Consider the following 26,424-nt stretch of genomic DNA (forward strand, 5'->3'; position numbering starts at 1 on the left):
ATACTTCATTAACACATGGTATACAACATTTTTTTAAAAATAATCAGGCAAAACAAGGCGGATAATGTCTATGATGATATGAAAAAAGGATCTCACAACATCATGCCATTCAATGAATCAGCAGTGTATAAACCTGCGAAGCACAGCTCAGCTCAATTCAACCTCAAGTTTGATACAGAAAACAGAGTCTGAAAAATACCCATAAAATCTCCAAAATATAAATCATAAATGCATGATTTTATAAAGGTTTTTTTTTTTTTAGAAAGCACAAAAATCTTACAAATTATATATATTATAACTAAATGTAAAGAAGAGTTGGTTGATTTTGTTTATACAATAACAGATCCTTGCACACATAGCAAAAATGTAACCATTGTATGCCATCACTTTGCCAGTATCACATATAGCCATCTATTTCTGGAATGTTCAGGATGAGCTGTTAAGGAAATGAGTCAACGCCTTGTCTGTGTCATTGTCATACATTAGTAAAGCTTCAGCTACGTTGTTGGCCGAAAATCCCATTTCTCTTAGAAGAGAGAAGCCATTGACAAATTCTCGAACCTAAAGAACATAAGAAGCCCTCATCAGTCAGAGAACTACTCATCACCAACAATTAGTAAAAAATAAGCAGGCTTACAAGTTACAATTATCTCTCATTGGATGCCTATATACATGGAGAAACTCATTACATGGCCCCTAGAATTCTCATTTTTGTACTAATCAACATCCAATTTGAGAAAACAGCCTCTATTTGATGGCTCGATGGCAAAAATTCAAAAAGTTGGAAAGATTCTTGAATGGATTTTTCCATACATGTGTATTCAGTAAGTCCGAATGATATGATGATCAATCAACATCTGTAGTTCAAAACATTGGACATTCAGCCCTATTCCATTTTCAACTGAATTCTACATATAATTGCAAAGCTCAAAAATAAAACATAGTAATTCAAAGGATCCTAGCAGGCAGAAACACAATGATATTCACCGCAATCCTAAATAAATTTACTTGACTTATAATACAGATATTGCAACTCAAAAATAAGCAGAAGTACATGATTTCGGATTTTTGTTCAGAAGATATTATTAGGTAATGATAACAAAGCAACTATACACTCCCCAATCAACTGAGCTCAACTCAATCATGAGGTCCCGACTACCTCAACTTCAAAATGAAAGATAAGAAGCACAAAAACTGAAAGAAAGTACCTTGGTAGGATTGTCTCCATAGTTTGCAACTGCAAGAGGAACGGCTTCTCGATTGAGTCCTGAAGCGATGTATTTGCTCACAACAGGATCTGCAGCTGAACCCTGCAATAGCAACAATGTTAATTTCATAACTCAACCGTGGGAAGATACAGTTACGAACTAACAATATCAAATCATGACAGCGAAGTATTGCAAAATTTAAAAAAAAATAAAAAGAGCAAGAAGCTCTGGAATTATAGGTCTACGTGTCATCCCCAACTAACATGGGCAGTCTAAGCACTGAATGCCTATGCTACTAGTATACAGAAAATAAACAAGTCCAGAGATATTACATACCAATGAAGAAGTTGATTCAGTCGTTTTAGATGGAAGATTTTCCAAGCCAAGCTTGCTCCAATTCTGAATATCCTTCTCTGCTTCGGCTAAAATTCTTCTCTCAAGATCGAAATGAAACTGAAAGTTGCTTCGTGGAATATCTCCCATTTGTGGTGCCAATTGAGGCTATATAACACGAGCAATCAAAGGCAACAAAAATCAACTAGGAAAATCTTATTATTGAGATTGCCACAAAACAATAAAGAGAATCAAGTAAACATAAAGGAGGTATAATTGCATAGCAAGTAAGCTCAAAAAGCTAAAAGATAATCAATAATATTAACAGCAAATTGTTTGAAATTGAAAATTCAACAACAAAAACAATCATATCGAATCATACCGGAGGAGTGATCCGGTATTCTGGCTTCACAGAAACTCGAATACCTAATCCTGCTGCAAACATTATGCAAATCATCACGTTTTAGAGGCGACCTCTGAACATCAGTTGCTTAAAATCATTAAGAAAAGAAAATGACAGCGTTTATTGAGCGGAGAAAATAAGAGGAACAGTTTGGATCGATACTCACAAGAAGAGGGCGGAGGAGCAGAGGATTGGTGATAAGATGAGTGACGGCCTACAGGAGGCACCGGAGTGTGGCCTTGTTGTTGACCGATTCTCGGATAGAGAGACTGTCCGTACATAGGGTGGCCCGACGGAGTCGATGATGAGGTTGTTCTGTACATAGGGGTTTGTGAATCGTACGATGACCCTGTTGTTCTGTTCCTGAAATCGTAGTCCATTGAATATTTTACTGTGATTAAAGCAATTAGCCAAGAAAAAGAAACCGGGCAAGGCAAGCGAAGGAAGAACGCGTTTGGGATTGAGATATCTTCTGTTTGTTTTATGGTTTTATACTATCCCTATCGCTCACTTGGTTGGGCACCTTAATTTGTTAACTATGAACAATTAGGCCCGAAATTTAACTTTGCGGTTGGTTAATTCAGCTAGTGACCTCGTAAATTTATGATAATTACAACCGAAAAGAAATTATAAACATTTTTATATATTCCATTTTAAAGGAAAGAAAAATTGATCTTACAAATTTATACTGTTGACAGAGGGCAGGCCTATTTAGCATAATATAAAATATTAAGGCCACAATTCTTTTTTTTACACAACAAATAATTTACATAAAAAAGTTAGTACCCTAACTAATTATATACTGTGAAAATAGTATTTACCTTAATAAATGCAAAGAAAGTTTGTTATCTTTTTGGATTTATTAGATTGATTAATTGGGTTAATTGATAGTAGACTACAAGTTTATGGATCAAATTAACAGCAAAGTAAATTTTAGGCCTAATCACATTTTTTCCTGCCAAGTTCAGGGGCCAAATTGGCCTTGGTCCTAAACTTAACAGAAAAGAGAGGAGGTCTGGAAAAGCGGATGAATAAACAAGGGATTTTTAAATACCCTAAAATTAACAAAAAAAATATTAATTTTTACGGTATAAATTTTTTGAAAAAAATATTGTTTTTAACATTTTTTTGAAAAAAAGTACAGTGTAATTATTTTTTAATTGTTTTATCAAAACAAATTTAAGAAAAACTAAAATCATATTTTAAAAAAAATAATAAAAAACTGTATTTTTAATATTTTAATACTGTAAAAAAAAAAAAATTACACAGCACTTTTGATAAAAAGAAATGGCATTTATGCTTGCCATAAAGCTTAAAAATTCTACTCTTCCAGAATATAATGCGTTGCATGGCGCACAAATGCGGAGGCACCAGGGAAAAAGGAGAAGCACAGTTGATGATAGTGACCATGGTTTATGTGTGGAAAATCAAGACAAAAACATGTTCAAGCTGCTTCTACGTTTAATTAGTATGCTATAAAAATCAGGAACAATTTATTCATCTATTACAAATTAAGCGAGAGAGGTAGGCTACTAAAATAAAAAAACTTACATTCTACAGAAACTTACAAGGCAGAAAGCTGACGTTCTAAGAAAACTTACTAGGCTTTCTGCGAAAACTAGCGCAGACACTTGGGCATGGACTTCACAAGATCATAAACCAAATAAGGGGTCGCTTGCCCCAAATATGGCAGCATTGAACTGCCGTGTATTCAAATCACTCCCATCCAGAGCAGAACCAAATCGATCCAGCCACTGGGTTGGGCTTGGGTTATCAGTCTCCTCTACCCATTCTGAGGTCATATCGATATCATCAAATTGGATAGGATCAGTTTCTGAAGATTTTGTTCTCATCTGCCTCATCAACTTGAGATTGTAATTTATGTACACAAGGTCATTCAAGGTTTCCTTATCAATCTTATTGCGCTTTTCAGAGTGAATTTGACGGAATGTGTTCCAGTGTCTTTCGAAAGTAAAAGTGCTGCAAACTTGACTCAGAATTCTGATGGCAACTCGTTGCAACACTGGCGCAGAGTCGCCATATTGTTCCCACCAAAGCCCTACAGTAAGTCAGCAGCATATTTTCAGAACCACTATACAAGAATTCCAACTCCAGCATAAAATGATAGTAACAAACTTGAATTCACCCTATCATTTTTCTCTTGAGGGGAAGAGGAAAAGACCAAAAGAAAAAGATAACTTGAAATAATAGTTTTCAGCCCATTTATCAAAAAACAAATCTCAAAGCATAATTAAGGCAACAATTAAACACCTCCAGAATGTAAATTCAAAGTCCAAAACAATTTGAGACAACACCAAATAACTAGATGTTTTATGAAATTTGTAAAACCAGGATGTAAATTCCAAGTCCAAAAGTTGCAGATATACTCAATTAAGAACAAAAAAACACTAATTACTATCGAAATTCTTGAGAACTTGATTCATCTCGAGCAACTTTAATTTATGACAGAAAGATTGTTGCAGAAGTGCTTCCAAATAGGCATAGCACAAAAATATGGAAAGTGGCCTTTCAGACATACAAGGGTCTGTGTATCGTTGTCAAGCTACATCAATGTGAAACATATGACAAGAAATCCATCTCAAATTAGTGTGTCCTTACGATATGCTGCAAAATTAATTCTATGTACAAGCACACTCTGCATATACACACAGCGAAAAGACATTGTATACAGAACCACATACCAGGTGCAACTGTGTCTCGTGCTTCCATTGCTAAATTGCAACCAAACATCCCACTTGCCCTTGTAAAAATGAATATTTGATTGGTGATGTCACGTCTCATATCAGGAGTAGGAAGTAATTTCTCGATAACTTTGAAAAAATCCTCTTTAATATTTACAAGGAATTTAATTTCAGGATTATACTGAACACATGGGTTTAAAAAAGCAGCGGCTGAATGAAGAGGTGAATGGAGTTGATCTCGCCACTTCCTGTCTACTATATCTAAAAAAGTCTTGCATTTACTCTCATCCATTATGTAGTAAGTCCTTATTGATTCTTTGGCCCTGGTCATTAACTCATATATAGACCCGACGGCAGGTTTACCTCCAGATACTTCCCTCAGTACTTTTAGAAAAGGCTCAGTGATGGCTACACATTCTTCCACTGCCCTCCAGAAATCTCCATCCTCAACAATGGTAATGCAAGCTATGCTTTGTGGTTTACTTGAATATGATGAGTTTGCAGAATACTCGTTGCTGCTAAACATTAGCTTCAGTCTTGGTCTTTGCTTCAACATTGATTGCAGTGAGAGGAAACTGGATACAGACTTTGTAATACCAGTCTTGATTAGTTCCTGCCCTCCAGTAAATTTCTTCATCAGATCAAGCATTGAGGAATTATTGTATATAAACTTTGACAGTGTTTGTGCTTGTGAGATACATCTATTCACCCAATCTACCTTGGAGAAATCTTCCAATATTAAATTCAGACATTGAGAAGCACAAGGAGACACAAAAATGGTTCCATAGTTTTGCAGAATATGGTTAGCTACACCAGTATAGTTGAAACTACTGTCCATAATTATCTGCACAACATTTTCAGCACCAAAGTCTTGAATAACAGAATCAAATAGATCAGCGAGGCACTTGGTATTCTTAAAGTATGATGATGCATCTACAGACTTGTGGAAGAAAGTCCTGGAGGGTGAGGAAACAAAAAAGTTAATTAAAGCTCTAGATTTGTTGTCAGTCCATGTGTCAGCAATGATAGTACAACCTGTGGTAGTCCACTCTTTCTCAGTATCTTTTAATTGCAAGCTCACTTCAGATTTTATCCTTTCTAACCAGGTGGTCTTCAAGATTTCTGCTGAAGGACCTGTAAATCCTGGACCGCATTTTTCTATTGCCTCAATCATTAGCTGATAGGATGGAGAACGTGCAACACTAAAGTCCAGCTTATTCTCAAAAAAGAACAGCGCAATGCTTCTTTCAGCATTTTCTTGGTTACTTAAAGAAGGGGGGGAAATTGATGTGACAGTAGGATAAACTTTAGCAGCTGGAGCTACTGACTCCACATTCACAAGAGCTTTAGTTGCATATATATGTGCAGGAGATTTGGCTTCTGCAGGCCTCTGCTTTTTAGCACTAGAAGGTTCTTTTATGTCCTCCTTGGATGCTATTATGGCCCTCACCCTGTCAGTGACATCATCTCTCACCTTGCTACAAGGATTTACACCTTTACTTGGTAGTCGAGATAGATGATGCTTCAGTCTACTAATGCCACCATTCAAAACTCTCAGGCAAAATTTGCACTTCACCTTGTTTCCATCTAATTTCTCAGCATACTCCCAACAAACATCTTTCTCTCGAACCACTGACAGTAGAAAAACATCAATTAGCATAGATACATGGTAAGAGTTACCTTGTTTAAATCTATTTCTAGTCCCACATTCAGAGTCAATACACCTATCCTAATTCTCATATATAGAGAAAAACAAAACTTGAATGTTTGAGTTCGTCAAAAAAGGAGGAAGTCAAGTTAATATGCACAAACATTAAACAACGGTGAGGCTTGAGCAATCAACTGCAGACATTAGTATGAAGAATCATTTAAATGATCAACAAGAACAATAAACTTGTATAAAATAATCTTGTACATAGCCACTTTAAATTATGATCTCATAACAAAGAAAGAAAGACAAGAAAACAATCAAACAGCAATCACAACATAATAACAAGCTTGAACTTACTGATTATGTAATGTTTTCTGGCCCTGCACTTTGACCTGTACAATGGATAAAAACAAAGAAATTTGTAAGAAGTTGAAGAACTATGTGCTTATTTGGATTGGCTGTGGAAGAGAAAAATTTAGTGGTACAAAGTTTAGAACAAGTTTCCATTAAATCTCAAATTATTTTACAAATAAGAAAGGATATATTTCAGCAATCGACTATGATTTTACTGTGTATCTTTATTTGTTATTATTGGATCTCACTGTGATTAGAGGTTATCAATCCACTCTTTTGATAATCACATGTTAACATTCATTAACCTTTACAACAATCACTTAATTAAAAGTTAATATATAATTAGGGATCCAATTCTGAGTCACATTTCCAAGTGCAAGCGTTCACATTAGCTTGGGATAAGCCGAAGATTCTACTGTTTTCTTACTCTAAAAGAAAAGAAAAAAAAAAAACACTTGTACAGTTCGAAATTTTCCTTCATTTTCTCAGTAAGCAAGCAGAGAATAAACAGTGCTTGTTAATTTTTGGCTATGGATATTAGTATTTTTTGAATAAAAAAGAAAAAGGTGCGGAGAATAATAAGAAACAAAAAGAAGAGAAATAACGAGAAATTTATGGAACTTACAGAGAGAGAGGCTTTGGGTCTTCTCGACGGAGAGATAATCGGAGATTGTAAATTTTGGAGTTTCTTTTCTTTTGTTTCTTTTTTCTTATTTATCGCGATATTTTGAAGCTGTTAGGTTAGGATAGGTTAGGGTTTTGATTTCTCTGCTATCTATCCTGTTCTGTGTCGTTCTTTCATTTCTCGTTTCAGATTCTTTATTTATGTTTCATTTTGGTTTATTATGTTTCTTTTCTTTTGGCGATATATCGCAAATCTATAGACCAGTCATACATGAACACGTTAGCTAAGGGTCAAAGGACCGCAGAGCACGATGTCGTTTTGAAGCTGGATAAAAACTAAAAACATGCGCTAGGAAGCCACTCTACTATTATCAGAGCCTGGTTTCGATCCAGGGACCTGTGGGTTATGGGCCCACCACGCTTCCGCTGCGCCACTCTGATTTGTTGATAACTTTGCCATATATTTTTTTTTGAATTCAGGCAAAGAAAAGACTTATTTCTTTATAAAAATCAAATGAGGAACTTTTCATTACTGGCAAAGATCAACAGCTAATGCATCAAACTAAAAACGGAGGGGGCTGACTAATACTTAGTTAATCTGCCTAACTTGGCATTATTATTGGGATAATAATTAGTTTCCACAATCATATTTGCAGTCTTGTCAATTTACGTATGCCACTCTATTTATTTATGTGCATTATCTTATTTTATTTTTCATATAAGTAAATATATAATATTTTCAAGGGATCTCAGGCTTCAAGTTAGGCTACCAGTTGAATATTTAAACAAAATTAATTAAAATAAAAGAATTATAATTATCTGAAAAGAATAAGTGAAAAAGATTTTTTTTTCTTATTGACAGCAAAAAGAGAACGTATATATATACACTACAATGACTAAAATAGCTCCTAAAACAAAGCATAGAAACGGTTAATTCCTATTTAGAGTCCCATACAAATAGAAACAAATAAATACAGATTTGACAACTGTTGATTGTCCTAATTAGAGGAATATCCTGATTTGATGTAATGGTTGACTTTACTTTCCTTAACACTCCCCCTCAAGTTTGGAATGAATACTGATTATTCCTAACTTGCTCAGTAGAGTCGAGAATTGCAAGAAACTCAAAGGTTTTGTGAAAATGTCTGCTGGCTGACTTAATGTGTTCACATGAGTCATCTTGATCATCCTTTCTTGAACTTTCTCTCGCACAAGATGACAATCTATTTCTATATGCTTTGTACGTTCATGATAAACTGGATTTGAAGCAATATGTAGTGTCGCTTGACTATCACAAAATAAATTGACAGGTTGTGAATGCTTAATACCCAAGTCTTGTAAAATACCTTTCAGCCATGTGATCTCACAACAAGTTGCAGCCATGGATCGGTATTCAGCTTCTGCACTTGACCGTGATATAGTCGTTTGCTTTTTGGTCTTTCAAGAAACTAGTGAGCTCCCAAGAAATATGCAATATCCAGTAACTGATCGTCGTGTGTCACGACATCTAGCCCAATCCGCATCACAGAAAGCATTTAACTGAATTAAATTTTCTACAGGAAAAAATATTCCTTGTCCAGGTGTTTGTTTCACATACCGTAAAACATGGTAAGCTGCTTCTAAATGTGGCACTCTTGGTTTGTCCATAAATTGACTTAAAACATGGATTGCATATGCCAAGTCTGGTCTTGTTATAGTCAAATAAATCAACCGACCAACAAGCCTCCGATATGAAGATGGATTATCAATATATTCTCCTTCAAAATTACTAAGTGATAGGTTCCCATTCCATAGGGAAGAAGCCGGTTTTGCACCAAGATATCCTACATCTTCAAGAATTTCGAGAGCATACTTTCGTTGTGAAAGAGCAATACCTTTGTTGGATCGCGCAACCTCTATACCTAGGAAATACTTTAATTCTCCTAGATCTTTCAGTTTGAACTGATTCTTAAAAAATGATTTGGTGTCTTCGATATCTTGTAGATTGTTTCCTGTTAGGATAACATCATCTACGTAAATAAGGAGACAAGTAAATTTACCATGCTGGGATCGGATGAACAAAGAATAGTCAGCCTTGGATTGTTTGAAGTTGGCTTTCTTGAGGGCATTAGAAAGTTTAATGAACCACTACCGTGAAGCTTGTTTGAGGCCGTATAAAGACTTGTGGAGTTTGCAAACTCGTGTCTCCCCCTTTCGTCCGAAACCAGGTGATAAGGACATGTAAACATCTTCATCAAGATATCCATGTAAGAATGCGTTGTTAACATCAAGTTGGTGAAGGTGCCATTTTTGAGTTGAAGCCACGGCAAGAAGAAGGCAAACTGTAACAAGTTTTGCAACAGAAGCGAAAGTCTCTTGGTAGTCAAGTCCTTCAACTTGATTGTAGCCTTTTGCGACCAACCGGGCTTTATAGCGTTTCACTGTACCATCAGATCGAAATTTGATCTTATATACCCATTTGCACCCAATCGGCTGCTTGTCGGGAGGCAATGATTGCAATGACCATGTACCATTTTCTTTGAGTGCATCAAGTTCTTGCTGCATAGCAAGACGCCATTTTGGATCACAAACTGCTTCTGCAAATGAGGATGGTTCCTTTTCAACTGAAAGAGAAGTGGTGAAAGCCTTGTGTTTGGAAGATAATCTATCATATGAAAGGAAAGTAGATAAAGGATAGGTGATACCTGCTGCAGTAACCAAAGCCGAGTTAGACGCCGAGATGTTCCGTGAAGGAAGAGAAATACCAACTTGATACTCATTGAGGTGTTTGGGTGGTTTTGTAATACGAGTTAATCGTGGTGGAGTGGTTTGTGGAATTAAAGGCAACAGTGAAGTAGATTGATCAATTAATGGAGAAGAAGTTGTGGCTGAAGGGTTGTTTTGAAGAGTGGTTTCTGAGTTGGCAAGTGAATTATCTCCTTGAGAGGGGCTGTCGGGTGAGAATGTTTCTAGAGTGGGACTATCATAATCATATATTGGTGAAGGGTGAGGAATAAGAGGTGAACTTGCAGCGGAAGATAAAAAAGGGAAAATTTCTTCAAAGAAAATGATATCACGTGAAGTGAAAATTTTACCTGTTAAGAGATCATAAACCCTGTACCCTTTTTGATTGTATGGATAACCCAAGAAAATACATTGTATGGCTCTAGCATCAAACTTTGTAGGACGATGGTGATGAGTTGAGACAAAGCACAGGCACCCAAACACACGTAAATGGTCATATGTAGGCTGTTTACGAAAGAGTACTTCAAAAGGTGATTTCCCTTGAAGAAGAGGTGTGGGTATGCGGTTGATGAGGTATGTAGTCACAAGATTGCATCCCCCCAAAATTTCTTAGGAAGATTAGCTTGGAATAATAATGCTCGCCACACTGAGAAGATCACGATGTTTTCTTTCTACTCTATTTCTTTGAGGAGTGGAAACACAACTAGTTTGATGAATGATACCTTTGTCCAAGTATAGATTTTTCAAAGTGAATTCAGGTCCATTATCACTGCGAAGAATTTTGATTTTCAAGGAAAATTGTGTTTCAACAAGGTTAATGAATGCGAATATATGTTTGTGCATCCGATTTATGAGACATCAAATAAGTCCATGTGCAACGGGTATAATCATCGATAATCGTAAGAAAATATTGTGCCCTTGTGATAGAAGGAACATGATATCCTCCCCAAATATCAACATGTATTAATTCAAAAGGTGCTTTAGTGCGAATAGAGCTTAATGGAAATGAACAACGAGTCTGTTTAGCTAATGGGCAAATTAAACAATCAGAAATATCACAATATTGAATGTTCATAACTGAATGAGAGAGTAAATGGAAAATCTTATTGGATAGGTGACCAAGACGTTGATGCCAAAGTTTTGGAGAAGAAGGGACAGGTGCAATGGCTGCATTATACCGGTTCTTTCGTGAAGTATCAAGGTAGTAAAGTCCTCCTCGCTCAGTTCCCATCCCAATCATCTTCCCCGATCATTGGTCCTGTAGCAAACAAGTATGATCAGTGAATGCAGCAACGTAATTGGATTTATAAAGGAGTTTGCTAATTGAAATCAGATTTAGTTTAAAGGAGGGGACACATAGCACATCATGTAAAACAAAATTGACAAAATGAATGCTGCTTATGTGTGTTACAGCAGCGATGGCTCCATTTGGTAGAGACACGGTTCGATTGATCACACGATGATTGGTGGTTAACATATCAGTTGAGCATACCATGTGATCTGTGGCTCCTGTGTCAAGTATCCAACACATTCCTTTGTCAATAACTGATGCACAAAATATTGTACCTGAAACATCACTCATGGTTGATGTGCTACCAACATGATTGGCCATGAAATTTGACTTATTTTCATTAAGTAATGTTATCGGACTGCACCGCTCAGCGAGAGTATATCGACATCGCTGTGTTTGCATGGTTGACTTTACAGGGAACATTCTTGTGTTCTCATTGATCACGTTTATTACCTGTGGAGTTCTTTTGTAACTTTCTACAAACATCAATGGTGTGACCTTGCCAGCCACAATAATCACATTTGAGATGGGATCGACATGTCTCTGAGGTGTGACCAATTTTGTTGCAAGTTCCGCATTTTAAATGAGGATTTTTGACATTGGAATTTCTTTCCGAATTTCTGGAATTATTCTTCACAGCAAAAGCTGAAGCTTCAACCATAGGTGTGCCTCCTTTTGATATACCTCGCTGCTTTTCATCTTGAAGGATTAAAGAATAAGTTTTGTTGACTGTAGGTAGTGGATCGATGAGAAGAATCTGTCCTCGAACAGCAGAGTAGACTTCATTAAGTCCCATGAGAAATTTCATGGTCTTTGGATTTTGTTGGAATTGTAAAACTTCCTTCATAGTGCCGCATGTGCAGGTTGAAATGTTGCATAATGCGTCACGTTCATCCCAAAGGCCTTTAAGCTTAGTGTAATAAGCTCCAATGGTCATATTGTCCTGTTTGCAATTATGAATGGCTTCTTCCACATGGAAAAGATGAATGCTGTTGGTGTTTGAATAACGCTCTTCCAAATCGGCCCAAATCTCATGGGCACTATTAATGTATATTGTGCTTGCTCCAATATCTGGTGATATTGAGTTAAAAATCTATGCTCTTACAAGATTATTGCAACGTTTCCATTGTTGGTATTCTTCAAGAGAGCTCTCCAATGGTTGTTTGATGGTACCGTTGACAAAACCTTCTTTGTTTTTTATGCTAAGAGCCATGAGCATGGCACGGCTCCAGGTACTGTAATTTTCTTCATTCAACAATTGTGTAACGAGTACAAGACCAGGTTGGTCTGAATGGTGCAGGTAGAAGGGATCAGTTGGATTGTCAAATTTGCTAGCTTCAGGCTTGGCTGAGCTTTGAGTGTTATCTTTCCCTGCCATAGATGTTGGCTAAAGGAAGGTGGGCAACATGTTTTATGTAAAAGAGATTAGGAGCGTGGCCGCTCTGATACCATGAAAAGAATAAGTGAAAAAGCTTTTCTTTTCTTATTGACAGCAAAAAGAGAACATATATATATATACACTACAATGACTAAAATAGCTCCTAAAACAAAGCATAGAAACGGTTAATTCCTATTTAGAGTCTCATACAAATAGAAACAAATAAATACAGATTTGACAACTGTTGATTGTCCTAATTAGAGGAATATCCTGATTTGATGTAATGGTTGACTTTACTTTCCTTAACATTATCAATTTTAATTTTTCATTTATATTCAATAAAAGGTCCAATAGTTTTTTTACTAAGAAAGCATACTCACCTAAAAGAGTTTGCATAAAAAAATTATAAAATCTCTTAAAAAGTTAAAAAAATTGCTCAAAAAATTATAAAAGAACTATTAAAAGCAATTTATATAATGACCCTCAATAATTATGATCCACAAATTCAAATTTGAAAATGTAAGATTATTTATTATGGAGCAAGAAGGGCTATTAGTGAATTTAGTGCATCTTTCCATTGCTTTAGCCTTTCAAGACAGGAAACAAGGGAAGATGAAAGTTCTTTCATTGTGCCGTGTTTGATAAAGAGGACGAAAATGTGAAAGAGATTTGAATATTGAAAATAATATAGTCTAGGTCTAAAATAAGAAGAAACATCATACCTAGACCATATAATTTCCATTCCTTCAATAAACATAAAAGACAATAAATATTTCATCCCTGCAACTGTCCTTCCTTCCACTTACAAAAATATGTGAGGCATATGTATGTTCTTCCCCCTAATGGATCATAGTAAGTAGCACGTGGTGCCCATCATGGGCTCAATGCTGTAATGTCACCGATGTAACCGTCGCTATTGATGAGTGGTCCTCTCAGTTTACCAACGATTACAAAGGCTGCCACTAGTTGTTCTTGTTCTTGTTGGTTTGAAAATTACACCAACGAATGACTTGTTTAATAGAAAAACAATAATAACTCAAATCTCCAATTCTAAGTTCTACGAGCAAATGCCCATATGCCCTTTTCTCCTAACACGAGAGTAAAATGTTAGATGGATACCTGAAGTGGGTCGTGTTTGATTTTTGCACCAAACTCATCTTCTAATTGAAATCGTGATTAATAAATTGAAGGGCAAATTTAATTACCATTTCTTTGAATTTATGATGATTTAAATGAGTATTATAATTTAAAAGATTCTATAATTAAAGTGAACTGAATAATGAATTTTCATCTAATTCATGACCAATGAATGGCAGACAGAGAATGTGTTGGATCATGAATATTATAATCCATCAACCTTCGATGAAACTATTAATGTTTTATGGAGTATGATGCAACTCCCACCGCCCATTTAATTATTTCAGTTTTAATTTCCATTTTCCCTATTGTCAGCATTACATATCATCAATAATATATAATTAGAACAGATTTTCTTCTAGGAAAGAAGAAGCATTCATGGCGAAATCAGGGAGATCATGGGACCCTATGGTCCACAGCGCAGTACGTACGTAGTGTTAAGACTTTAAATATACACTTTATTATGGAATACCTACAAACAAATGATACAGAAACAGTATTAGTAGTTGGTAGCTGTGGCTTCTTTTATTTGCCACTGTTTTTTAATAACTTCTTTCTCTCTTTGTCTCCACATGCACTCTCCTGCTTGCGCGCTTTAGAAGAAAATTAAAAGGGAAAAAAAATGCATGAGTCTTTGCTTCTCAATGATTATCTAATACGTTTTTGTGCATGTGATGCTGCTCTCTCAAGCAATAACAGCTCATATCAATCATCATTAATAATCATCTTTTATCATTGTCATCGGGTACGATCTGTTTTTCTTCAACTGTTCTTTTTTTTTTTTTTTTGGTTTTTCTGTTTTGTCAAGGTTCAAGAATGTACTTCGTTCTGTCTCCTCTCTATCCTTCTTTAGCTTATCTGTCAGGATCTTTTCTTTTTCTTGGATAGTTGGATATATCTGAATTCGTGAACATTGGTATACTGGCAACAGAATCAAAGCTTATGGATCTTTTTCAAGTCTCAAGGCAATTGCAAACTATGTTTGATAAGTAAATTCCTTTTCATGTATATCTCTTTATGTGTGCTGGTTCTTCTTTCTTTTGTTCTTATAATATTTCTCTCTATTTGGTTTCTGAGAAAACGAAAGGGAACTAAAGAAATGAACCTTTGGTGTTATCTGCTTATTCTTGTTGTTTTTACTTTTCCTTTTCTGATAATGTTTCTTGAATAAGATTGGGACTAGGAATTTTGGGTCTTTTTCTATTTTTTTTCATGTACTCAGCAATCATCATAGTTAGGTGAAAGAGTGCTGCAAAAGTCAACAATTAACTAACAGTAAAAGTTTTCAATTCATGTTTGAGTTGCTAATTTTGACCACTTGCGGCTAACGATGTCTTTAGAAATCATTCTTTTTTAAGAAATTTTACCAGAAACGTATCTATTTCAAATGCCAATCAGCATACAAGCATGTACAGTAATTTCTTTTCTTTTTCTGTTCCTACATCTGACCCATCTTTTACCCAACTTCATGTAGATGTGACCAGGATTTGTGTTAGATACTTCGGCCTCCAGCTTCAATTTTGCTTCTACAGTTTGCCTTTTCACTCTGTCTGAGAAGAAAAGAAGTATGAAAATGAACCCCTTGTTCATTTTCTCTATAATTCTCTTCTTTGGAGCAGTTTCTTTGTCCACCATTGCAGAACCAATTGAAGATAAACAAGCTTTATTAGATTTCCTTCACGGTATTCATCGCTCGCACTCCCTCAATTGGAGTAATAGCTCTTCTGTATGCAATGAGTGGACAGGAGTGACCTGTAATAGAGATCATTCTAGAATTATAGTCCTCAGGTTGCCTGGAGTGGGGATCCAAGGCCAAATTCCACCAAACACTCTTGGTCGCCTATCGGCAATTCAAATACTTAGCCTCAGATCCAATGGTTTATCAGGCTCATTCCCTTCAGATTTCGTCAGACTTGGAAACTTGACCGGTCTTTATCTTCAATTTAACAGCTTCTCAGGCTCATTGCCTTCAGATTTCTCAATGTGGAAGAATCTCACTGTTCTTGATCTCTCAAATAATGCCTTCAATGGAAGCATTCCACCTTCAATATCAAATTTGACCCACCTCACATCTTTAAACCTTTCTAATAACTCACTTTCAGGTGTTATTCCTGATATAAGTAATCCTAGTTTACAATCTTTAAATTTAGCCAACAATGATCTTAACGGAAGGGTGCCTCAGTCTCTTCTAAGATTTCCAAGGTGGGCATTTTCTGGTAACAATCTTTCATCAGAAAATGTCCTTCCTCCTGCTCTTCCACTTGAACCACCAAGTCCTCAACCTTCAAGGAAAACCAAAAAATTAAGTGAATCTGCAATATTGGGGATTGTACTAGGAGGCTGTGTATTGGGTTTTGCAGTTATTGCTCTTCTGATGATTTGCTGCTATTCTAAGAAGGGCAGGGAGGATATATTGCCCACAAAGTCCCAAAAGAAAGAGGGAGCTTTGAAGAAAAAGGCGTCAGAACGCCAAGATAAGAATAATAGGCTCGTGTTCTTTGAGGGTTGCAGCCTTGCATTTGACTTGGAGGACTTGTTGAGAGCATCTGCCGAAGTGCTCGGGAAGGGAACTTTTGGGACAACTTATAAGGCTGCTCTTGAGGATGCAAACACAGTGGTAGTGAAGAGGTTGAAGGAAATGTCTGTGGTTAAAAAAGATTTTGAGCAGCAGATGGAAGTGATTGGAAGTATTAGGCATCCAAATATATCTGCATTAAGGGCATACTATTTTTCAAAAGATGAAAAACTTACAGTGTGCGATTACTATGAGCAGGGAAGCGTATCTGCTATGCTGCACGGTATGCTAAATACCATTTAAAATCTATCTCTATTACTACTGGTTGGCCATTCCCGTTTCCTTGTTTGCTCACTTGCAGGAATCAAGTTGTTCAATTAATGTTGCTTCGTTTCTGTTTTATTTTTTGCTATTTGTTAATTCTTGAAGACATTATTTAGGTTGCAGTTGCAGAAACATCACTGATATAAAATGCTTCTCAATTTTGCAGGAAAAAGAGGGGAGGGCAGGATTCCTCTAGACTGGGAAACGAGGCTAAAAATTGTAATTGGTGCAGCAAGGGGAATTGCTTATGTCCACACACAGAATGGGGGTAAACTAGTCCATGGAAACATCAAAGCCTCGAATATTTTCCTGAACTCCGAAGGGTATGGTTGCATATCAGATGTTGGATTGGCTACATTGATGAGCTCAATGCCCCCACCAGTGATGAGGGCTGCAGGTTACCGGGCTCCAGAAGTAACGGACACGAGGAAAGCAACTCATGCGTCTGATGTCTATAGTTTTGGGGTCTTGCTGCTTGAACTTCTGACAGGAAAATCTCCAACACATGCAACAGGTGGTGATGAGGTTGTTCACTTGGTAAGGTGGGTGCATTCTGTTGTAAGGGAGGAATGGACTGCTGAAGTATTTGATGTTGAGCTTCTAAGGTATCCGAATATTGAAGAGGAAATGGTAGAAATGTTACAAATAGGAATGAATTGTGTGACGAGGATGCCAGAGCAAAGACCAAAAATGCTTGATGTAGTGAGGATGGTGGAGGAAGTTAGACAAGGGAGTTCTGGAAACCCACCATCCTCAGAAACTAACTTAGAAACTGCAGTATCAAACCAAACACCACCGTAGGCAGCAAATATAGCTTCTGCTTCTGCTACAGCTCCACCTCCACTTCAGAGTGAGATTCTTTTGTCTTTCTGTTAGTTATAACATTTTTTTCCATATTTTCAATTGATTTAATCGTCCAATAGGTATTAGTTAGTTGAGCGTCTTTATTTTCCTGTAACAAATTTGGTACTACAATTAATTTAGCTACCTAACTACCTAACCCAACTCAAGTCTAAAGACGAGTTGGGTGATTCGCTACTGTATTATTTAGTCAGGACATTATTGTTATGCATGTGGAGTTTAGTGGCTTTGCTATATAATGCAACAAATCAAACTCTGTATCCGTCTGTTTGTGCCTTGTTTGCTCATGCATGTGTGCCAAAATCTAACCAATCAATGGTTTTAAACCATGAATTCTGCCCTCGCTTGCTAGACTTGAATGGATATCAGCTTTCATGAACAGTGACCTCCCTTTTATCCTTCCACAGAGCTTTCAAGTCCAAAGTAATAGAGATTAAACGCTTAAAAATTTCAGCAAATTGATGAGCTCAAAACACCCTCATGAGACCATACCCGTGGATCAGGTTACTTGCAGTGATATGTAACCTGTAAAGTTGCAACTCTTACAGCACTGCCTAGATTTGTTAGACTCCTGGAGGCCAGTAACAATGCCTTCTCTACCCTTTCATCATTACAATGCATACATAAAGATAGCGTCAATTGGCTGTGCGCAGGATGCAAAAGAATCAGCACACAAAACAAAACTTATACTCTTGAACATCCAAATGATCTCATTTCACGCATTCAAATGTTATTGGTTTGGTATTGCAAAAAAAAAAAAATGTGATTAACATTTCTTTTTTCTAACTACAAGAAATTACACAAGAAAAAATCAAAAGTGGGATAGGCCTTGATGCTGAGTAGTGCCTCGCTCTGCAATGGATCATCACGATCTAGTGGTCTTCATAAGTGTACAAACATATTAAGGCATTCACAAGCTGTACTCACTTCCTCGCAATTCTTGTTTTAACACCACCTGAAATCACAGAGAAAGGTTTTAGGAGAAGAAACGACTGGCAACATCATCCTAGAAGCAAACATAAAACATTGAGTAGCATAAGCATCACAGACCTTCAACTTCCTCAAATTGCACTTCCTTTACCAATTCAGCAGATGCACGATACTCAAAGCTGCAATATAAGGTCATAATCAATTCCCAATTCAGAGAAGAAACTTTAATAACGATGTCTAGAACCAAAAGCAATTAGGCCAAAGATACATGCTACAAAATCAGTAGCAGATGCCTGACTCACAATCAGACAGCAACTCATACGAAATATTGCCATGCCACGACAGGTATATCAAGCACGTAAAATAATTACCTATTGGAGAAAATCACATCAAGTTCATAATTGGATGCAGTTTTGGTAGCTTCAATTAAGACAGTAACAATTTCGGTCTTTCGAGTACTAGCCAAAAGTAGATCATACTCCGTTGGAACAATCACAGCAAAGAAGTTATCACTTAATTCACTTAATAGCATCTTCTCAACAGCGGCCAATGCTATTCGCCGTTTAAGTGCATCAGTCGCAGGGTCAACAATATAAATCGCAAAATCAGTTATCAATAATATACGCCGTTTCATCTTCCCTGAACTTGTGAATTTCAATACTTTATCTGCAAACAGCACTTGACTATCACCTGCATCATTAAATGCAATCATTTCATATTTCACAATGAAAAAAGAACAAATAATCACAGCATCAATTATCCATTGAAAAGAAAAGAAACTAAAGAATAGAATTCCAAACCTTGTTTTTGCAAAATTTTCATCAAATACGAATGAGAAGGGACGTCTAGATAATCTCCTTTAATATCTCTATGAAGGGAGGCTTTTCTTCGAACCTTAACGCCCATAAACGGTTCTTGATCTTCGCTGACGTTGCTTCCCGATGGTCTCAATCTTAATCTCTTCTCTTCACCATTGTCGTTATTTTGTCCTCCGGCGTCCTTTTCATCGTCATAGTCGGGGAGGTTAGAAGCGTCGATTTGAACTCGCCGATTTGATTTGTACTTTATCATTGTTTTACAAGAGGGCGATTCTATGAATCGGTGGACGGTGTAAAAGCGAGTTGCTTTCTTTTTGGGAAAGTGAAAAAGGACAAATAGATTGCGGCTAACTTGCACCAGAGGTGTTAGTTGCGCACCATGTGCTTGATCTGGAATCCCGCGCTCGCCACGTCAAATTATTGGGTCCCTTCCTTGAGTTGGCATGGGCCGCTCCTTCTGTTAACACTCGATGGTCTGCATACAATAATAGTGTTGAGTTTGAATAAACCACACCAATTTATTACTAGTTTGAATTCGTTTATTATTGAAAGAATATCAATAATTTTTGGTATCTTACGAGATTATTATAAATTAAATTAGTTATTTATTTACAGATAAATTATCACAAAATTACTATTATTTTGTAATTTTTATGATTTTACTAATAAATTAATTCATAATATAATTATTGCTAATATATAATTATTGATAAATTTTTAATATAAATTTTTTATTTGAGATTTTTTATTTTAATAAAAATATATTATAAAATTAATTCTTTAGTTATTATTTTATTTTAATAGTACTTAATATTATCATTTTATTTAAATAATTTTAAAATTTAATAGTTATAAAAATAATTAAAAAACTATAATAATTACATAGTAAAAGTGTTATTGTAATCACTAATTTTTTATTTTAATGAATATTTATTTTTTTTATTTATGTTAATACATAATTATTGATAAGTTTATAGTTTAAATTTTTAATTGAAAATATCTTATTTCAGTTATTAATATATTATATTATAAAAATAATTTATTATATTTAACTATATTTTACTTTAATAATTTTATTTTAATAATTTTAAAACTTAACCGTCATAGAAAAATAATAAATAATAGATATATATAGTAAATTGGTGGCATTATATAATCACCAAAATTTTTAATTATATTTAGATATTATCTTATTTTAATAAGCATTTAATTATATCATTTTATTTGATTAGTATTTATTATTAGAATGTATTTAGTAATATAATTTTATTTAATTAGTATTTAATGTCAATAATAAATTATTATATAACCACATTAAAGTTATGTATCTTTTTTATTAAAACTCTACATGATATGATTTTATAAAATGTTAGCAAGTGGAGCCTCATAGAAAAATTATTCTTATGTATATATATTATTTATTATTTATTTGATTAGTATTTGATATTAAAGTGCATATAATATTATGAATTTATTTGATTAGTATTTAATATTATAATAATTTATTATATAACCACACCAAAGTCACATATATTTCTTTTATTAAAATTTTATATGATGTGGCTTATTAAAATATTATCAAATGGAATTCCATGGAAAACTTAATCTTATATATATATATATATATATATATATATATATATATATATATATATATATATATATAATATGTTTTATATATATAATATGTATAAATATGTGTTCTTTATTGTATTTTAGTTTTTTGTCTAATTTCAGGTGATAATAGTCAAAAAGAGAGAATATGAGCTAAAAATCCATAAATAAGTTTTAATTAGACTGCGACTGTAAAAGACTCGAAATAAAGACACGTGGACTACTAATATTACAGGCATAATCGAATTCATTAAAGGCCCACGAATGAAAAATTAATTAATTATAATGTAATTAATGATAGTTATCTCTTAAGTTGTCTATTTTATTTAGAACAGTAAAGATGATAACTATAGTAATATTATGATGAGAGAATGATTTAAAAAAAAAGAATCTTTATAAAAAGTATATGCTAATTAAACAAAGGAAATGATCTATTATTATTTTCCCTACGAATTCTCTACAGTTCATCTTTTATAATATTTAGTTAGCTTTTCATTGTTTTTTCAATAATTATATAAGCTTTTCAAGACGCGGAGAGTGAGGATCAATTTTCTTCATTTCTTGAATAATCTTTGAATTTTGAAGGAGTTTTAATCTTCTGATTTATATATTTCTATTTAATTACAATTATCTTTAGATTAAATATGTTAGACTAAGTTCTACAAGTGTTTAGTCTTACTTTTTATATATATATGAATCTTATATATTATGGGTTTAATGGATGATTTCTTTATCTTCATACATGTATTAATTTCATCTATTATTATTTGTTAACCATCATATCAATTTTAATAATAATATTTGTTATGAAAAGTTTTAGATTAAAAATACTAGAAATATCATATATGTATTAATTTTACCTACCATGAATTTCTCTTATCTTTTTATAAAATTATTACCTAATTTTTCTCTAAATCAATCAATAATTTTTAAAGTGAGAATAGTATCTCTCAATTTTATATCACTTGTTTAATCACTAAGTAATTTTATTTAAGTTGAAATAAAATAAGATTAGTTTTTACATGACTTCTCTTTCACAATTACTTTATAAAGATTTTTTTATGTTTCATGATAAGTTTTTATTGAATGTTATACTAAATTATGATGGTTAGATTAATACTTTTAAAACTCAACCACTAATTCTTATTTACTTAAAAAAATTGGTTAGCTAAAATAGTTTAAATAGATCTCTAAATTAATTAAACTACATATGTAATTTTCTGTTAAAATATAAAATGTTAATTCATGAGGTAATTTATTTTATTAGTATATCATTGTTAATTTAATATTATTGTATTAATAATACACAGAAAAAACTAAGTTGGTCAACTTTATGGGTTTGAACCGATTTGCATGATAGATTTCATTTGACAACTTTTCAAAGATATTTTAAAGTTAATAAAAATATTATTTTTATTATATAAATTTTTATATAAAATTATTTATAAATTTACATTGTAGTTATTTTTGCATTATTTAAAAATTTAAAATTAACAAAACTAAAAATTGTATTTATAATATTTTAATATAATAAAAATAAATAATATTTTTTAAAAATAAAAATAACATGGATATTTCTCATATTTTTCAAACCTTAACCAGCCAGCCTGCCGTTACAAAATATGGATCAGTTCATGAACTGTTCCGGTTGAACCCGGTCCGTAGCCAGGTGTACACTCATGACCTGTGTAGAGAACTAATTTGACCAGATTATCAAAGTGAATCACGACCAGAATCCAGGCAGCCAACAGCTTAACTTCTACGCGGATGGGCGCACGCGCTCCTGTCTTATCATTGACGCCGTCTGTGTCCCCAAAACCGAAAAAGAAAGCATGCGACACGCTATTCGCTTCTATTATTATTCCAAAAAGCAGACCATATAAAACGACACCGTAAAAATCCAGGACCGATTCCTATCCACGAATAAACTATTATAATTTCCATTTTCGAAAGAAGTATCGATTCGGCGAAACAATTGGGTATTGACGTAGAGGAAACGCCAAGTGAGGGGACCACCAAATAGGAAAGAATAATATGTTTTAATAACCCAAATCGGAGGGTGGAAACCATCGAACCAATTCAATTATAAAGAGTCATCACCGCACCTAATCACACTGATTATTCTCTCCGCGTCTTCTCCTCTTCTCTTTCTCGATCTCAAACAATCTCCCAACCCTCTCAGGAACTACCAATCACACACGCTCATAAGGGAGGATCAGCGATTGCCAGGTAATATATATGTATTATATGTACTTGCCTGTTTGCCTTTTATTTGTATGTTTTGTGCGTGCTCGCGTTTTGTTTGTTTGATTTGTTATTATTGATGTTTGATCTGAAGAGATAATTAATCGCAGACTGATAGATGGCATCCAAACGGATCTTGAAGGAGCTCAAGGATTTACAGAAGGATCCTCCCACATCGTGCAGCGCTGGTATGCTTTTCTCTGGTTTCTCTGTTATAATTTTATTCTTCGACTTTAACTTGATCTCTCCTGTTATCACCTTATTCGATTTTAGAGTTATAAGTCTGTGCTTGGCTTTTGGGATTTCTTTTATTATAATTTTAAATTTTATTTGTTTTAAATTTATTTAGCTCTCTTGCAACATCATGCTAAAAGTTGATCTGGAGAAGAGTGCAAAATTTGGGTTGTGTTTATGTTATGATGCTTGTTGCTTTGTAGGGAAATTATGATGGCTTTGTAGTTAATCATGATTGAGAAATTAGTCTGGCTTTGATGGGCTTGTTATGTTATTATAACACGGAAAAGATATTGAAAGTAACTATACCAACTGTTCTGGTCAATCATAAGCTGATTGCTTAGCTTCATGTTTCACATATTGGGATAATGTTCTAGCAAGGCCCCAAATTAGCAATCCATTATGAATCAAGTAAAATTCAAATCTGTCCTTCCGAGTTTACAATGCCATAGGACATATGGAGTGGATATAGGTATGGTTATTAAAATATAAGTCAGTTATCGGTTTTGATTGTTCAATTTGATACTCAATTTCAATTTTTTATTTGGATTGAGCATAGGTATGGTTATCAATATGCAAGTCAGTTTACTCTTTTATTTTTTATATGTAGTCTTTCTTCTTTTGGACCTGGCTTCAATTTTTGAAGTGTACATGCTTAAAACTTTATATCTAGTTGTGCTATTGATTGACTTGGTTGCTTCTTTTAATGTTTTAGGTCCCGTTGCTGAAGACATGTTTCATTGGCAAGCAACAATCATGGGACCTCCAGACAGTCCGTATGCAGGAGGTGTTTTTCTAGTTACTATTCATTTTCCTCCAGATTATCCATTTAAGCCTCCGAAGGTATTGTATCTTGTTTGCATATAATCTGTGTTCCTGTCTTTTGAATCTTTTATAGCTGCTATGCTTTAAACTTCTGCCCATTTTTATCTACATAAATTGTCTGAATCCATAGCGCTTTTGCCCATCATTCATATACAACTCAAGGAGTGAGATAATCTTGTGCCATCAATGAAGTTTGTCCATCTCTAATATATTTTAGTTTTATTTGTAGTAGTGTTAAAGTAGAATGTCTTTTCATGTTTGGAAGGCTTGTAGCATTCTAGGGGTAATATAAGTTATATTTTAGACTTTGGTGGTGTCTTTTATTGAAGGTCTGAAGGTCAAAATAGGAAAGGTGTATATTGTATATAATGTTGTTGAGATGTCTGAAAATTGTAAAGTACTTTATTCTGCTACCCTACTTTATCCTCCTGAAATAAGACTAAACAAGCTCTTCGTTTACTTTATTCTGAGAATTTCTTTCTATAAACGGAGCTTAGGACTAATTACGGAATGGAAACTGCTGAGTACAGGCTGAGTAATTTGGCTTGTATCTGCGCAGAGAAACCTAGCACCATGCCTCTATTGCCTTTCCTGCAGGCTGTAAAATTCTCTAATATGCATATACTATTTACAAATCGTCGCACATGTGTGCTATACGTCTGCTGCAGTCCAGTGCAGCTTGCTTTATGTGTGTGGTTGTGCATTTATGTTTCATTAATTTTATACGGGTGTATCTTGTAGGTGGCTTTTAGAACAAAGGTATTCCATCCAAATATAAATAGCAATGGCAGCATTTGCCTCGATATCTTGAAGGAGCAATGGAGCCCTGCTCTAACCATATCCAAGGTACTTACTAATCCATAATTCTGAAAGTACTTAAATCTTACCAGAAGAAATCATTCATCTATTTCTTATTGATATGTTCTTTCTGTTACTGTTGAATTGTCAAGTAATCACACAGTCATTAAAAATCGCAGATATAGTTCTAGTGCCCTTTCCCTTCTGAATGTTTTTGTGATTGGACAAGAAAGGTGGCTTGACAAGCCCTTTGACGCTCTGCTAGTGTTCCTTGAAAAAGTTAAAATGGAAGCTACCCGTTAGGAGAGAAATTGACCTTTTCTGAATAATATGATAAAGAGCTTCTTTAGTATCCGTGCTTGGTGATAATACCAGATATGTTGCACGATAATCATCACAAACTGAGTTTTACTTTTCACCCTTTAAAATCCAGTTAATTTTTCAATTTGGAGAATTGTGGCTTACTTTCACTTGATGTGGATGTTGATTTTCCTGTTGACTGGTTGACTTTTAAGTGGTTATATGTCATTTTGGTAAAGATCTTGTTTTCATTCTACAGGTGTTACTTTCAATCTGTTCTTTGTTGACGGATCCAAACCCTGATGATCCATTGGTGCCAGAGATTGCTCACATGTACAAGACAGACAGGAATAAGTATGAAACAACTGCAAGAAGCTGGACCCAGAAGTATGCCATGGGCTAACGATCTGTGTGTGCAAGACAAAGGGTCTTCTAATCATTTTTTTTCTTAAATTTCTCAGTCATGTGTATCAATGTTTGTCTTGTCTCTCCAATCTAAATGGACTAAAGAGGTCCATAACAACACCCTAGTTAAAAAAGAGAAACATATATGTTTGTTTCAATTGATGTATGGATAATGTTATGCTGGAACTGTTCAAATGTATCCCAAATTCAATGTCAACCTGCGTTGCCTATAAATTCTAGTTTGTGTCGCTGGTTATTGTTGCCTTCACTACTTTCACAGGTTATTTCTACTGGCTAGAATATCTGGTTTAGTTAGGTGTCTAATGGTATTTGTTGTCGAAACAGGAGGCAATGTCCTGCTACGAGATCAAATTCTCAAATCAGGTGGCTGATAAAACTGCTGACAGGCTGCAAGTTTAGACCAGCTTAGATTCTAGGGAGAGACATGTAGGAATTTTTATTTTTTTTAAAAAAAAAAGAAAGGAAAAAATCTCGAGGGATTGCTATCTTTAACTACTTGGAACTTTACTTGATATGGGGATGTCCAACGCTGTATCAGTTAACTGGGCGCAAGCCTCAGCAGTGGAGTGAATTGTTACGGCCTCCTAGTCGCTCTGATGAGCAGTAGTAGAACGAACGCTTCTGGTTCAATTGCCAGTTTCCTGGAGCTATAGTAAGGTAAACAGTTTTGGTAAGAGAAACCTCTGCATCCTTTAAGTTGTTCCTTGTTCAATCCTAACTTCTTTTCCTA

The 26,424-nt window shown here is 34.6% G+C and overlaps 5 protein-coding genes across 6 annotated transcripts; 2 read left to right on the forward strand and 3 right to left on the reverse strand.

The window, feature by feature from the left end:
- Nucleotides 1-108: 108 nt before the first annotated feature.
- Nucleotides 109-2,425, reverse strand: LOC8277051. Its single transcript, XM_002513558.4, has 5 exons — nucleotides 2,111-2,425; nucleotides 1,924-1,976; nucleotides 1,545-1,709; nucleotides 1,209-1,310; nucleotides 109-561 (listed from the first exon to the last, which is right to left on the reverse strand). Exons 1-5 carry the CDS (start codon nucleotides 2,322-2,324, stop codon nucleotides 427-429), a joined length of 669 nt encoding a protein of 222 aa, XP_002513604.1. The 5' UTR covers nucleotides 2,325-2,425; the 3' UTR covers nucleotides 109-426.
- Nucleotides 2,426-3,385: 960 nt separating this feature from the next.
- On the reverse strand, nucleotides 3,386-7,643 carry LOC8277050. The gene is made up of 4 exons (XM_015715630.3): nucleotides 7,277-7,643; nucleotides 6,655-6,689; nucleotides 4,647-6,278; nucleotides 3,386-4,003 (listed from the first exon to the last, which is right to left on the reverse strand). Coding segments are annotated over exons 2-4 (2,040 nt in total). The 5' UTR covers nucleotides 6,656-6,689; nucleotides 7,277-7,643; the 3' UTR covers nucleotides 3,386-3,596.
- Nucleotides 7,644-14,567: 6,924 nt separating this feature from the next.
- Nucleotides 14,568-17,771, forward strand: LOC8277048 (probable inactive receptor kinase At4g23740). The gene is made up of 3 exons (XM_002513555.4): nucleotides 14,568-14,794; nucleotides 15,280-16,603; nucleotides 16,811-17,771. The coding sequence occupies exons 2-3, from the start codon at nucleotides 15,373-15,375 to the stop codon at nucleotides 17,443-17,445; spliced, it is 1,866 nt and encodes a 621-aa protein (XP_002513601.1). The 5' UTR covers nucleotides 14,568-14,794; nucleotides 15,280-15,372; the 3' UTR covers nucleotides 17,446-17,771.
- Nucleotides 17,772-18,192: 421 nt separating this feature from the next.
- Nucleotides 18,193-19,600, reverse strand: LOC8277047 (myosin IB heavy chain). Its single transcript, XM_002513554.4, has 4 exons — nucleotides 19,236-19,600; nucleotides 18,807-19,125; nucleotides 18,556-18,614; nucleotides 18,193-18,460 (listed from the first exon to the last, which is right to left on the reverse strand). The coding sequence occupies exons 1-4, from the start codon at nucleotides 19,504-19,506 to the stop codon at nucleotides 18,429-18,431; spliced, it is 681 nt and encodes a 226-aa protein (XP_002513600.1). The 5' UTR covers nucleotides 19,507-19,600; the 3' UTR covers nucleotides 18,193-18,428.
- Nucleotides 19,601-22,844: 3,244 nt separating this feature from the next.
- On the forward strand, nucleotides 22,845-25,907 carry LOC8277046 (ubiquitin-conjugating enzyme E2 10). Of its 2 annotated transcripts, none has more exons than XM_048372907.1 (5): nucleotides 22,845-23,096; nucleotides 23,222-23,299; nucleotides 24,061-24,188; nucleotides 24,912-25,016; nucleotides 25,528-25,907. In XM_048372907.1, the coding sequence occupies exons 2-5, from the start codon at nucleotides 23,230-23,232 to the stop codon at nucleotides 25,669-25,671; spliced, it is 447 nt and encodes a 148-aa protein (XP_048228864.1). In that variant the 5' UTR covers nucleotides 22,845-23,096; nucleotides 23,222-23,229; the 3' UTR covers nucleotides 25,672-25,907. The 2 variants fall into 2 exon arrangements, with proteins under 2 accessions (XP_048228864.1, XP_048228865.1); XM_048372908.1 differs by having other exon boundaries at nucleotides 22,877-23,096; nucleotides 23,206-23,299.
- The last annotated feature ends 517 nt before the right edge of the window (nucleotides 25,908-26,424 follow it).

The sequence above is a fragment of the Ricinus communis genome, chromosome 4 (genome assembly GCF_019578655.1).
Source record: "Ricinus communis isolate WT05 ecotype wild-type chromosome 4, ASM1957865v1, whole genome shotgun sequence".
Lineage (NCBI taxonomy): Eukaryota > Viridiplantae > Streptophyta > Magnoliopsida > Malpighiales > Euphorbiaceae > Ricinus > Ricinus communis.